Source organism: Chroicocephalus ridibundus, chromosome 5, assembly GCF_963924245.1.
Source record: "Chroicocephalus ridibundus chromosome 5, bChrRid1.1, whole genome shotgun sequence".
Taxonomy (NCBI): Eukaryota; Metazoa; Chordata; class Aves; order Charadriiformes; family Laridae; genus Chroicocephalus; species Chroicocephalus ridibundus.
In genome coordinates this window covers 5,402,564-5,415,131 of record NC_086288.1, presented here as the reverse complement: position 1 = coordinate 5,415,131, position 12,568 = coordinate 5,402,564, and the positions used below count along the sequence as shown (strand labels likewise).

The 12,568-nt window shown below is 41.3% G+C and overlaps 1 protein-coding gene across 35 annotated transcripts in view; it reads right to left on the bottom strand.

Annotated features, from left to right (window-relative positions):
- Nucleotides 1-12,568, bottom strand: part of CAMK2D (calcium/calmodulin dependent protein kinase II delta) — a 159,724-nt gene that overhangs the window by 60,176 nt on the left and 86,980 nt on the right. For all 35 annotated transcript variants that reach the window (XM_063336316.1, XM_063336317.1, XM_063336319.1 and 32 more), the window contains one exon: nucleotides 6,745-6,799. In XM_063336316.1, the coding sequence (XP_063192386.1) occupies nucleotides 6,745-6,799 (55 nt within the window). The remainder of the gene's footprint in view (nucleotides 1-6,744; nucleotides 6,800-12,568) is intronic.

Sequence of the window (12,568 nt, the reverse complement as noted above, 5' to 3'; positions counted from 1 at the left end):
CAATATGAGCAGCACGTTGCCACTAGGCCATCCATTCACTTACTCATCGTATCTTAAACCGGCAAACCTATATGTATCTTAGTTGGCAAAACTAAGTTTAAGAGGGATGACAATAAATACTGAAGGCAAAGAGCATAAACTGTGCTCTCCACAGAGGCGAGCTGTAAGGGACAATCTTGGTACAATGATAAATAAGCATACAATACCTGTGAATAAATATAAGGTTAAAATCAGGAGAAGTTTTCTAACGATCATAAAACCGGTGTCATTAAACAGTTTTTGGTAAGGTAACTGAGACAGGCGCTCTATTTTTAAGATGAAGATTGATGAGCTTTTAAATAAAATCGTAACACTTAGCTGCCCATGTCAACAAGAGCGTGAAAGGAAGAAACTGCTTTCCCAAACCTTCGTCCTACTGATATGCCAACAGAAACAACTCCTAGGCGGGAGATCGACACTTGTAATTCATTACTGATTACAAACGTAGTGAATTTTCGTACAGCACATTATATTCTCCATACATTCCCAAACGTAAAAGCTAGAGTGGGCTACAAGATGCTTAAAGATTAAGATGCTTAAAAATCTATCGTACAATGAATACGGTTACTATTGAATACAATTAAGTTTAATAGGATTAAACAATTAAAAGCGAGGATACTTGGTATCTGCAATACCACAACACTCATTTGCAAACTGCTGTATTAACTACGCGTTGTAGATCCCAGTTATTTAGTCACGTTAGATGATGACAGATACGATCTGCTCAACCAGCAGCATGGCTCCTTTCCTCGAGAAGGCCAGTTAAAGAACTTTATTTTCATGTTTCCATTTACGTTTGGGCTACGTCGTCCTTTTTCTGAGTTCACACCTTACTGACTTTGAAAGTAATCACTTTCAGGTAACAGAATGCTATTTTGCACAAAAGTCTGCAATGAAATCTGGAGGAGGTAAAATAGCTGGCTGCCTAATTTATATTCTCTTTCTTTTTTGTCTTCTACCTTCCAGAAACTGGCTTTGGTTGCTGTAACACAAAATGTTTGATTGATGCATGTTTTGACAGTCTTTGATACCTCCTTTTTGCATATATATTTGTCTACCAGAGTTCTGGTAAAGAGGAATAATTCTCACTTTGTGATGAATGAAAAAAACAAAGCATCCTTTGATCTTCTTCTTCTTCTAAAACACTCACTTTTGATCCAAGCGAAAAAAGAGAAGAAAAAGCTTTTGCCATCAAAGCGCGTTCCAGTGGGAGAGAACACCAAGCCGACGCTTGCCCTCCTCAAGCACGGAGAAAAGACGGGGATCTGCATCCTTATTTGCTGACACTGAACATTTGCTTGGCATTCATAACCACTGTTAAATGATGAAAAAATAAAAGCAAGAACAGAGCTTCACTGACAACCAAACAAGCAGCCGACAATTCCCATGCTCCGTCAACTCCGAAGGATGCATCGGCAATAATTCTCAGCAGGCGGCTAAATGGCCGCAATGAAGGAAGGTAGCGCAGGGGACTGAGAGGGGCCAGAACTCACCTGCACCTTCTGAGCCTCTGACTCCGAGAAGATCATTTTGGCCGCGTTAGTGGTCTTTGCCCATTGAGCGTGCGTGAGCATTGTGCCCTTCCAGCAAAAAAGGTCAACTGCATCGCGACGCAGGACAGCCAGAAGGTTGAAGGAAGTGATTCTTCCCTTGCATTTGACACTGGTGAGATCACACCTGGAGTGCTGTGTCCCCTTTTTGGGCTTCCCAGTACAGGAACAACCCTGACTTAACGAACTACGTCTAGTGGAGGACCATCGAGATGGTTAGAGCTGGAGGCACACGGAGAGGCTGAGATAATTGGGTTTGCTCACCGCTAAGATGGGAAGGCTCAGGGGAGATCTCATTGCTGTCTACAACTGCTGTCTACAACCCAACCTATGGGCGGATACGCAGAGACAGCATGAAAGGCGAAAGACAAGCTGAAACACCAGAAATACCAAATAGATATAAGGAATTTTCTTCCTTTATTGTTATTATAATTATTTACTATGCACTTGTTGCTCAAAGAGGTGGTGGAATTTCCACACGTGAAGACGTTCCAACCTTGACAAACTCCCGAGCAACCTGATTCACTTGGACTCCGTTCAAGAAGGGGGTCAGACCAGATAACCTGCAGGGACCCTTACCAACCTACGTTATTCACTGATTTTATAAATAAAGAACAGAACAGTTACCTATAAACTTCCTTTTATACTCCACACAGTTTAACACCAAAGTGATTACATGGCGTTCTACTTCTTATTAGATGTCACTTTCTTAGGTGGATTCTTCTCCCCTCTGTATCTTCAATTTTGAAACACGATGGCTAGGGAAGGACCTGAGCTACCTATCATGAACACAAGCCACACAAATAGAAGAGATTCTTCATTATGAGGTTCTCCTTGCCCAGCGAAGGCCGTGACCTGAAACGAAAGCGTGAGGAACTCTTTGGAGAACGCATGGCTCCGTGTTACCAGCAGGAGCACCGAATACACAGAGAGGTGTGTTGAAATCAGAACTCTTGGGGGGGGGGGTTTTGCTGACCAACAGAAATACTTAGGCTGACCTCTGAAATCAAATCACAGAAGGAAATTAAAAAAAGAGGACTTACCTATAGTCTGACTGTGGCTTCTGTTAAACTTTTTGGTTTTGTTTTTTTTTCCTTTTTTTTTTTTTTTCCACTAGGCTAGAATAATGAAAAACTGACACGTTGTACTATTCAGGTGGGGCGGGAATCACGCACGGATTCCAGTCTGTATACTTAAATTAGGAGGCAAGTACCAGCATAGTTAGATCTACAAGTATCTATCCAGATGGGCTATACACAATATAAGCGAAGACTGTAAAGCAGAAGGTAGAAAGTTAAAAAAACAACTTCAACCAACTTTGGCCCTGCACTATAAAGCTACATGAACAGCTGCCAAACTGCTTTCTCCCCACAGGGCTAAAATGGGAAGTAGCTGGCTCTCAGTGCCTTTCTGATACAGAGATATTGTCGACTTCAGTGCGGTCCTGTTTCATGGTGGGACAATTCATGAAACGAGCTCTAGTAACATTAAGGGTACACAGGGAAGCCACCGGTTCTCACCCATCGTTATTGTTCTGTAATTTTGTGAAGAGCATACATGCTGATCACGCCGGTCTTTTTTTCCTCCTAGCGTACATTTCTTCTTTCTTAAATTTCTTTCATCATGAAGGTGTGAGGACGCAGTCTTACAAAATTACAGTGGCCATATACTTTTTACATTTACCTGTGATCGTTCTACTTCCGAAATAGAAAAGTTCAGGCACTTACCCTAAGCAAAGATTGTTCTGCAATTAGCCTTTCTTTTTTTTGGCATTTTCCTTTCTTCTACGCAGTACACTCCCTCCACTTGGAATTTAACAGCAACACCAGGATTCTAAATGTGCCAATTGTTGCATCTCATCAAGTGCATTAAAATGGGAGACGCTGAGAAAAGAGAATCTCATTGACTTGCAACAAGAGAGTCCTCAAGTGCTACAGCTGTTTCCATTCAGATCCAGCAATTAATACTGACAGAATTGATTGGATTTGAACTCATCTAACATCATTAACGCTGAAGACAACCTCATTCGTGCTTAGCAACTGAAATGGGCTGATAAAGAGACGCAAATCCTAACTACAGTTGCCTTAACCAGTAAGGGAAGAGGAGTAAGAAACTTGGTGAAGCCCATTACTAACCTTACTAAGCGTGTTTTATTAATCTGCAAATCACTTCACCGTATGTAGTGAGAGAAACGTAACAGGAGGAAGTTCTTTGCTTGGGAGAAGTATCGCAGAAGGCTATCTTAGTTAAGTTTTCTAAAATATTTAGGAGCGATATCAGTAGATCAGTAAGATGGTAGGTTTAGATTGGACATTAGGAAAAAGTTCTTCACAGAAAGAGCGGTCAGACACTGGAACAGGCTGCCCAGGGAGGCGGTGGAGTCGCCATCCCTGAATGCGTTTAAGACTCGTTTAGATGCGGTGTTGGGGGATATGGTGTAGGGGAGAACTTTGCAGAGTGGGGTTGAGCGTTGGACTCGATGATCCCAGGGGTCTTTTCCAACCTCTGTGCCTCTGTTCCTTGGCAGTGACATCAACGAGACCTTGAAAATCACTAATTTGCTTAGTCAAGCGCAAAACAACTACCATGGTCCAGAATGACACCGCAATGTATATATTTCAGAGATGGGGAGTCAGCAAGCAAAGATCAATTTGATATATATATATATGTACATACACGCACATATATATACACATATATGATACGTCAATACTTCAGTGCATCTGTTTCTCTCACATGCAGGGCTCCTTATAGGAACACCGCAATTCCGCATTTTATCAGAAAGCACATCTTTCATTGTTCAATGTCCAGTTTCCGCATGGATTTTAAAAGACTTCCAGCTTCCCATTTTGACACTAAACCTCTTCACCCAAACGCAAGCCTGTAACAGAGTACATTAATCCCCCCCCTTTTTTTTTTTCCTCTCCAGATAAAAGCACAGCTATCACCGAGGTATACAAGTGAAGCAACAGGCTTCTCCTTCAGATTACAGACATCTCTATGACATTAATTCAAAAGAGATTATTAGAAATTCAAAATAGGAAGTGACAATGACTGTTTTTTGTCTCTGCAGAGAAAAAGCACTTCTTCCTCTTCGCTTTCTTATGTGGGACGCAGCCTACAAGAAATTTCTAAAGCAGCAGTCGTACCGAATCCCACACAGTCTGAAAGAAATCATTAAGATAATGACGTGATGGTATGTGTGGGTGGAGTGACAGTGTTGCCCCACAGTCAGGCTCCTGTTGAGTAAAAATAAAATAAATAAATAAAAGCACGCACTTGGCCTTCATATTAAAGAAGTGCATACGGTGCCTTTTTCCGTGGCAGCTCTTTTATGTACGTTTTAACCAGCCACCAACCCACACATTTGTAACTGCAGTAAAAGATGAAGTTTCACTGATCAATAGCATTAGTGAGCATTAAAGCAATAATGTCTCAGTCTGAATGAAAAAATTAACTGTGAACAGTCATCCTTAGTAATTAGGCAAAAGTTCTTCACGAATGCAACATGCTGCTTTTCCAAAGGCAACGATGAGTCGGTACAGTCACCACCTCTACCCTTTAGGCGTTTGCTTTTTTGCAAAGTAATTCAAAAAATTCTTTGAAGAGGATGAAAACCAAACCCATGCGGACCATTCTAGATGAACGACATACGTTTGAGTCTGTTCCTATGTTTGTCCTGAATGGGACTGACGGGGAACCGAGGAAGCTCCACCGGCGCAGAGTTTCCTGCAGAATCTAGTTTTCTGCCAAGACAGTGTATCTTTGGGTTAGGTATTCATTTTTATTGCAGAATGCAGCCTTCTCTTTGTTCTGTTACCATCGAGAAAGAGATACTTGTATCTGCAACTTCAAAGTTGTTCAAATGCCTTCTAGTTCACATCACAATCACCATCTCCCAAGATCTGTCTGGCATCGTATCTTCCATTTAAGGCAGAAGTGGACTAACTGCAATTACAGCAGGCCATGGTTTCTAACAGGTACAGTACTACCTGTTAGTAGTACTACTAAAAGTACTACTATAAAAAGCTAGAAATGCCACCAGTTTATAAAAGGGATATTATATTGTCCCTAGAACTAAAGAATTCTGCGTGACACTTCTCGGAAATGTTCAGGATAAAGAAGATTTTTCCAAATCCACACAGAAAGATTTCCTTTGTAGACCTTAAAAAAAAAAAAAAGGGGCAAAACAAACCCTAGAGCGTGTCAGAGAACAAGTATGCACGTTGTGCCCTACAGCTATTTCCAAAGCCAACAGCCTGAGCACTTACCTGGGACATATACAAATCAGATATAAGTTCCTGTTGAGCCCGGTTAGGATTTGAGTACTGAACCCTGTATGCCTTCACTACAGACTATTTCATATTTTTGTATTCCTAGTCTGAAGTCCAGTCTTGAAGAAGTCTTCACAGATGACTTTAAAAAAAAAAAAACTTAATCCAGAAAATAAAAGAGGATGTGAGCTGAACATGAAAGCACACCATTGACTGGGGGAGAGCCAGGTTCTACCTTACCTACGCTGAATGCCAACGTTTCAGATTGTATGCTCACATACGAGTGATTTCACATTTCTGGGGGAAAGAATGAACTCTCACTCCAACCAGCAAAACCACGTTGGGCTCTAGGGGGCGGGGGGCTGGTGTCCAAATGAACCATTCTATACATCAGGAAATATCAATTCGGAATAATATACTGAAAGATTCTTTCCCTCTAGGAAACTCAGGCTTACCTTTCAGTCCAGAAATGCAGATTTGCTGTAGGAAACTGCTCTTCCACATGGTTTTTTTTTTTCATGTTTCCTTCACAGACACTGGCTTGCAGCAAATTATTTTTTCCGACTCGTATGTTTGCTTAACCTTGGCAGCTATCACGCCAGCTTTTACTTACATACCGACATTTTATATTAAAATCCAACTTCGACAGTGGCCCTACTTATTCAAAGTTTTTAATATGGAATTCTTGCAGTGACACTTCCAAATCAGTTCTTGCACATGCAAATGCCCAAACATGTTGTTGTCCTTCCAGCTCTGTTTACATCTCTTTGTCCAACTCATTGCACCACAACCGCGCTTTTATCTTGCGAGCTTGTATTTCCATCTAAAGGTTTGAATACCACATCCCCGACATACTAAACATAGGCAAAACACATACTTACAAGTCAAAGACTAAGTAATGGAATCCTTCTTCTGATATGCTGTCATGAAGCCGCACTATTGAAAGGGGGGGAAAAAAAAATAATAAATATAAACACCAGTCATCTTTTTCACGTCTTTCACGTCTGTCTGTGATTTTGGGGGAGAAGGGAGGATTATAATTCTACTGTAGAGCCGGTACTGCAGCTCTGTCCGTTCTCATCTGTGGTTTCTGGTGTTTTGTTTTGTTTTTTTTTTAATTCTCTACCCTCAGAACCGCCTTTTTCATAAGGTGAGATAAACAAAGAAACCAAAAGACTGCACGTGCAGCTCATTTTATGGTCATTTTTAGAGGAGCTCTGCTGTTGCTCTGCCACCAAAGAACGCTGCAATCATTTCCTACCACCTCCTCGAATCATGACTAAACAAGTGCTAAAAGCATGGTCAGACTTGTACATCTTAATATATTGTATTAATATGATTCAACTCCCTTTTGCCTAGGCACAGCCTCCAATCAATCTTTTAAATAGCGTATGCAGGACTCTCCGGTCACCGGACTTTTATGATCTTAAACACTATTCTTATTGTCATACGACTGTCTTCTCAGCAGCATTACATCTTAAAGGTTGCAAACAAAACCAGATATGGGGTGGGGGTGGTGGGGGGGAAGAAGCAACAATTCATCATACATTCCAGCAGAATAACAAACTTTAAGGGCTATGCTAACAAATTCCATAATCAGACAATAGATGCTGATTTTGAAAGAGAAAGCATCGTTGCACACTAAAAGCATTTGGCCATACTAAAATAAACAGAGAGCAAAAGTGCACGTTCAGTTAATAATTCAAGACTCTTTCTTAACTAATAATTAAAAAGGAACTTAAATTAAAAATAAAATCACTGTCTGCAGTCCCTAGAGTAATTGGCCTTTTTTCAGTCTCACCTTCTCCTTGTTCTAATTTTTAATTAAATGCCTTCAGTTTCACTTGAGGTAAAAAAAAATATTTGAACAAGTTAACTACCGAGACAGTGACTAATTTCACTGTAACACAGCTGCAACGGTGTAAAAACACAGTACTTCTCTCCCTTTGAAAGCCAGCTTTCAAATGGAATTTCAGATGGAAACATCTTCATAATAATAATAAGGTTGTAAGTGAAAAAAATGAAAAAACCTGCATGCCACTTTATATTCCCTTAAAAAACCAAACCAACCAAGCCCAAACTGCTCGTCCCCTCCCTATCAAGTAGGGACAACTAGGGTAATAACCAAATCCATACCACACCGCTGAGAACAGTCTTCCAGAAGAATAATTCAAGCCCGCGTTTCTCGTTAAGACTCCTTAAGCAAAATAAGAACACAACCGCCCAAAAAAGGAAGGATATTCTGGGTATACAAGTTCTCTCTGTTAAGACAGAAGCCGTAAAATACGGACTCCCTGCACTCATTCAGACCTCGTACCAACCTGCAGCGTATTTCTGGGATGTCTGTGCATGGGAGGCCAAAAAAAGATGAGTGTAGGAAGAGAAGAAATTGTGAGAACGATGAGCTTATTCTTATAGGTTTAGTTAGCTCCGTCGAAAGCACGGTATTAAAAACACTGGCCTTGATTTTAAAAAATTTTACATTAATTTATGAAAGCCGACAGCGAAAAGAAATAAACCTCTCAAACTCCAAAACTAGACACATGTGAAGCCGCTCAGAGGAACGAATGAGATGAAGGCGGCATTTTCTGGCTACGCAGCTGGCGTGTGCGGCGGTGGTGACGGGTACGCCGGCTGGAAACTCGTTCAGAGGAATACGGAGGAGAAACCACGAGGGAGCTCAAGCCTCTAGAACTACAAACCGCATCAATTCGAGAAAAAAGAAAGCTCTGACTGAAAGGCTGGCAGACTTTCCTTTCTCTAAAAAAAAAGAAGAAAAAAATAAAATATTGTTGCCACCAAACAGCTACCGGCTCCATCATTTACTTCTGTCTCTTAACTGACACTTCTCCATGGGGTCAAAAAGGGAATAAGCTATCTTCCTTCTCATATTTTTTATATATATATATATATATATATATGTATACACACACACACACGTATGTATCTATATATATTACGTATTCCCCCCCCATACACTTATATATCCATATCTAAAGTTTTCCCTGAAAATGCACGAGTCAGCTGCAGAAATTAATTTTGCATTTTAAGAATCCAAATCCCATCATGGTAGAACCACGAATTAAGTCCTGCGGTTTTTCTTAATTACTTTAAGTGAATTGGCAATTTCCAAAGCTAATTTTCCCACAAGGCATGAAGCTTTGTCAGTAGTTTGATCCAAAATCGTTATTCCTTATAGAATCAAATAACAACAACAACAAAAAAAATCAGGGCGCCCTAAAACTGCTTCGTGTTCAAAACTGAGCTGATGAAGAAAGTGGAGAAGAAAAGGACTTTCAGATTTCCCCAGATGGTAGCTTTATGTGTTAGTGATCTTTTATACAATACATGACATTTAAAAAAAAATAAAAAAAAAATCAAATAAACATGACTTTTTTACTTAATAATATTTAGCCCAGGGAAACATCTTGTGTTTACACAATACTGAAGAGAAAACCAGCTCTTGGCTGACTCACTGCCCAGAGCTCGTGATGATTCAGAAGAGCCAAGTAGGTCTAAATCAGAATTTGTGGGTTTGGCTGGGTCTATATTCTAGATTTGTCTAAGTTTTTACGAAGTGCGAGCCTGGAGCATAAAAGACCAAGAGAGTATATTGCTGCAAAAAAAAAAACCACACACAAAAAAAACCCCCAAACCCTAAAAAACCAACATTATCTTTCTTTCTGGTTGTGTTCTGTAAGATTTCGATACTCTCAAAAGTCTGGTCTTTAAAGCAAACCAGTGTGAGCTGAGAGAGCAAGTTCTGGCCTAGAACAGTATCCTGCAACTTCTAGCTCAGAACAGAGCTAGAAACCTCTCCAAAAAAAGTTCAAAACTTTGTAAGATTAGAGCAAATTATACCCTTTTGACAGAAACTGCCTGCTCCTGAAATAGATTCGTCGGCACCCGAAGGACATTTTTTCTGTGACCGCTTTTTTTTGGATTCAAAGCAGCATTCCTCTCCTCGCTGCTCGCTAACAGCATTACATTCGGACAGGCAGAAGCCTTCGTAGTCGATTTCCCGTATCACGTACGGACATTGGGAACTACCCAATACTTCTGAAGGAGGCAGAATATTTGCTGCCAACTGCTTTCAAAGGGCTCTGAAGCACGTAAAACAACGCCGATTTTCGAAACGTCTTTAGAGGATTCGAACAAAGTACTGAATCTTAAAATTTAGGAGCGAAATCCACCTTTAAAATATCACTTTGGTATTAAAACCAGACAGTCTTGGCTTGGGTTTGTGGCTACAAAACAGCAACAGCCTATATTCATGCTTACTTAGTTTTCCTGGTTCACTCCTACTGCTGCAGCGTGGATTTGCTACCGACCAGCTGAAGCCAAGGGCCGTATTCTTTAATTACCGCTGTATTTTTTAAGCACTAAATGACTTCCTTACACACATTTATGCGACAGTCATCTCCTAGGTGAGAGTGAAGTCAACGTGAACCTACAGTCATTAAGGCGCGGTTTTAAAACTGTGACCCCGCAGCGAAAAAAGTCACAGGAGAAGAATAAGCCGCATTTCACTGCCTTTGGGTCAAGGCAGTACAAAACCCTTTTATCTCTCTTTTTTTTTTCTCTTTTAAATAATGGTGTCTCCCACCTGTACTGCTAGGAATATCTATATTTAAGGCTGCGATAGATGCTTTGTACTTACACCGACCTAAATAGACAGACTATTACATATAGCTATCAGCGGCTCTATGCAGAACAGTAGCTTACTCCCACTCCATCAGAGAAGATAAATGCCTTGCCCACCACCACACAACGTATCAAAAGTAGAGCCAAGAGTCCAAGTTTTATCCCGGATAGAGGCATCTATCCATACCCCTGCTACTCAGCAGACCAGCACAGCACCGTGTGAAGGGGTTTCCAGAGCTTTGCTGCCTGCCTGAGACGGGAGGTGCTCTCGCTTTGTGACATCCTTTTCTAGAAGAGGGCTTCTTTGTTCAGTGGCACCACAGAACCACAGCTCCCTTCTGACTAGGAAAGAGTTGTGAGTTGAGATCATAGAAACGTAGAAAGGTTTGGGTTGGAAGGGACCTTAAAGATCACCCAGTTCCATGCCCCTGCCCTGGGCAGGGACACCTCCCACCAGCCCAGGTTGCTCCAAGCCCCGTCCAACCTGGCCTTGAACCCCTCCAGGGACGGGGCAGCCGCAGCTTCTCTGGGCAACCTGGGCCAGGGGCTCACCACCCTCACAGTCACGAATTTCTTCCTGTGGTCTCATCTAAATTCACATTCTTTCAGTTTAAAGCCGTTCCCCATCGTCCTGTGTCTCCCCTCCCTGCTCCAGAGTCCCTCCCCAGCTTTCCTGGAGCCCCTTTAGGGACTGGAACGGGCTGTATGAGATGACGGACAATGTTTTTTCTCAGCCCGGTGAGGCTATTTCCTTATTAGCCAAACTCTAGTCTGACACGTCCATGGGGATATCTTTTTCAAGGATCACATTCTTTTCGTTTCCTCCCAAATATCTGAATCATATAAGTGAGATGAGACAAATCCTTCTCTGAATCAGCATCACATGCCCCTGATTGTCTCTGGAAAGGAAAACAGGCTGAGGCAGCCGAGGAAGATCAAAACCAGCTTTTGGCAAAGTGCTCACGTTGGTGCCTTCGGTCAGTTCAGATGCAGTTTTATGCCAGTATATCTGCTAGGGGGAAATCCCAAATACGCATGGGCAAAGGAGAAGAATCCGTGGAGAAGACAAGGCAGCCGGACAACAGGGAGTAAAGGGTGCACGACGGCACGGAGGGAAGCCCAGCATGGCCCAGACTTTGCTCCTGCTTTCTGCCTGCGACTCAGCTTTTCACCGGGAGAGACAAGGGAGGTCGTGATGACAATTTGAGGAGCCATTCACAAAGTTTAAGAGGTGACTCACTACAAAAAGGATTCGTGTATTCATTGCAAGCATATATAGTTCTTTACACACACGGATCAGGCAGGATTCAGGCACGACAAACCAAAAGGTGGCAATTACAAGGATTATTCATCCAATATAAGAACTCCCATCAGTAACCCACACTGCAATTCCTGTTTCTCCAGCGACACAGAAAGCATTCATCAGTAGAAAAAGTTCCACTTATCTTTTTTGAAGAGATTTAACAAACTTCAACAACAAAGTTGTTGCTCTCCGGCAATCTTCAGGAACGCAGGGAGCACACGGCTCCTTCTAGAAAAATACTACGAGCCCACAAAAGATAAGGAATATCCCTTTGGCTTCAGCACTGATTTTCAGCTGAAATACTTTCCAATCACCACTCTGGAAAATCATTATAATTATTTAAGGGAGAACTCCTATTAGCTTTATTAGCTTTGTATTTAGCTATTAGTGTGGGCAAGCTCCAAATCATCTCCTTTATTTGACTTTTTGTGCTGAACTATAGTATTTTCCTGTCTATTCTACAGCAAACAGCTTGCTCTAATGGTGGAGCAGCTTTATTATCTCCTTTCTGAATCTCGGCCTTTAAAGAAAAAAAAGTCAAAATATGAAAATCTATGAAAATCAAATTCTCCCAGGTAAGGAGACAAGTCAAACAGCAGCTAAAATCAGATAAAAATTCTTCAGGACAAAGATACCTAATCATATCTAGAACTATTGCCTAAAATATTCGTTTTTGTGAAACTGCCGAAGTGATCATTTTGATAACCTGGTATCTGAATCAGTTAACGTTACGAAGACAAAATAATTGATGAAGGCTG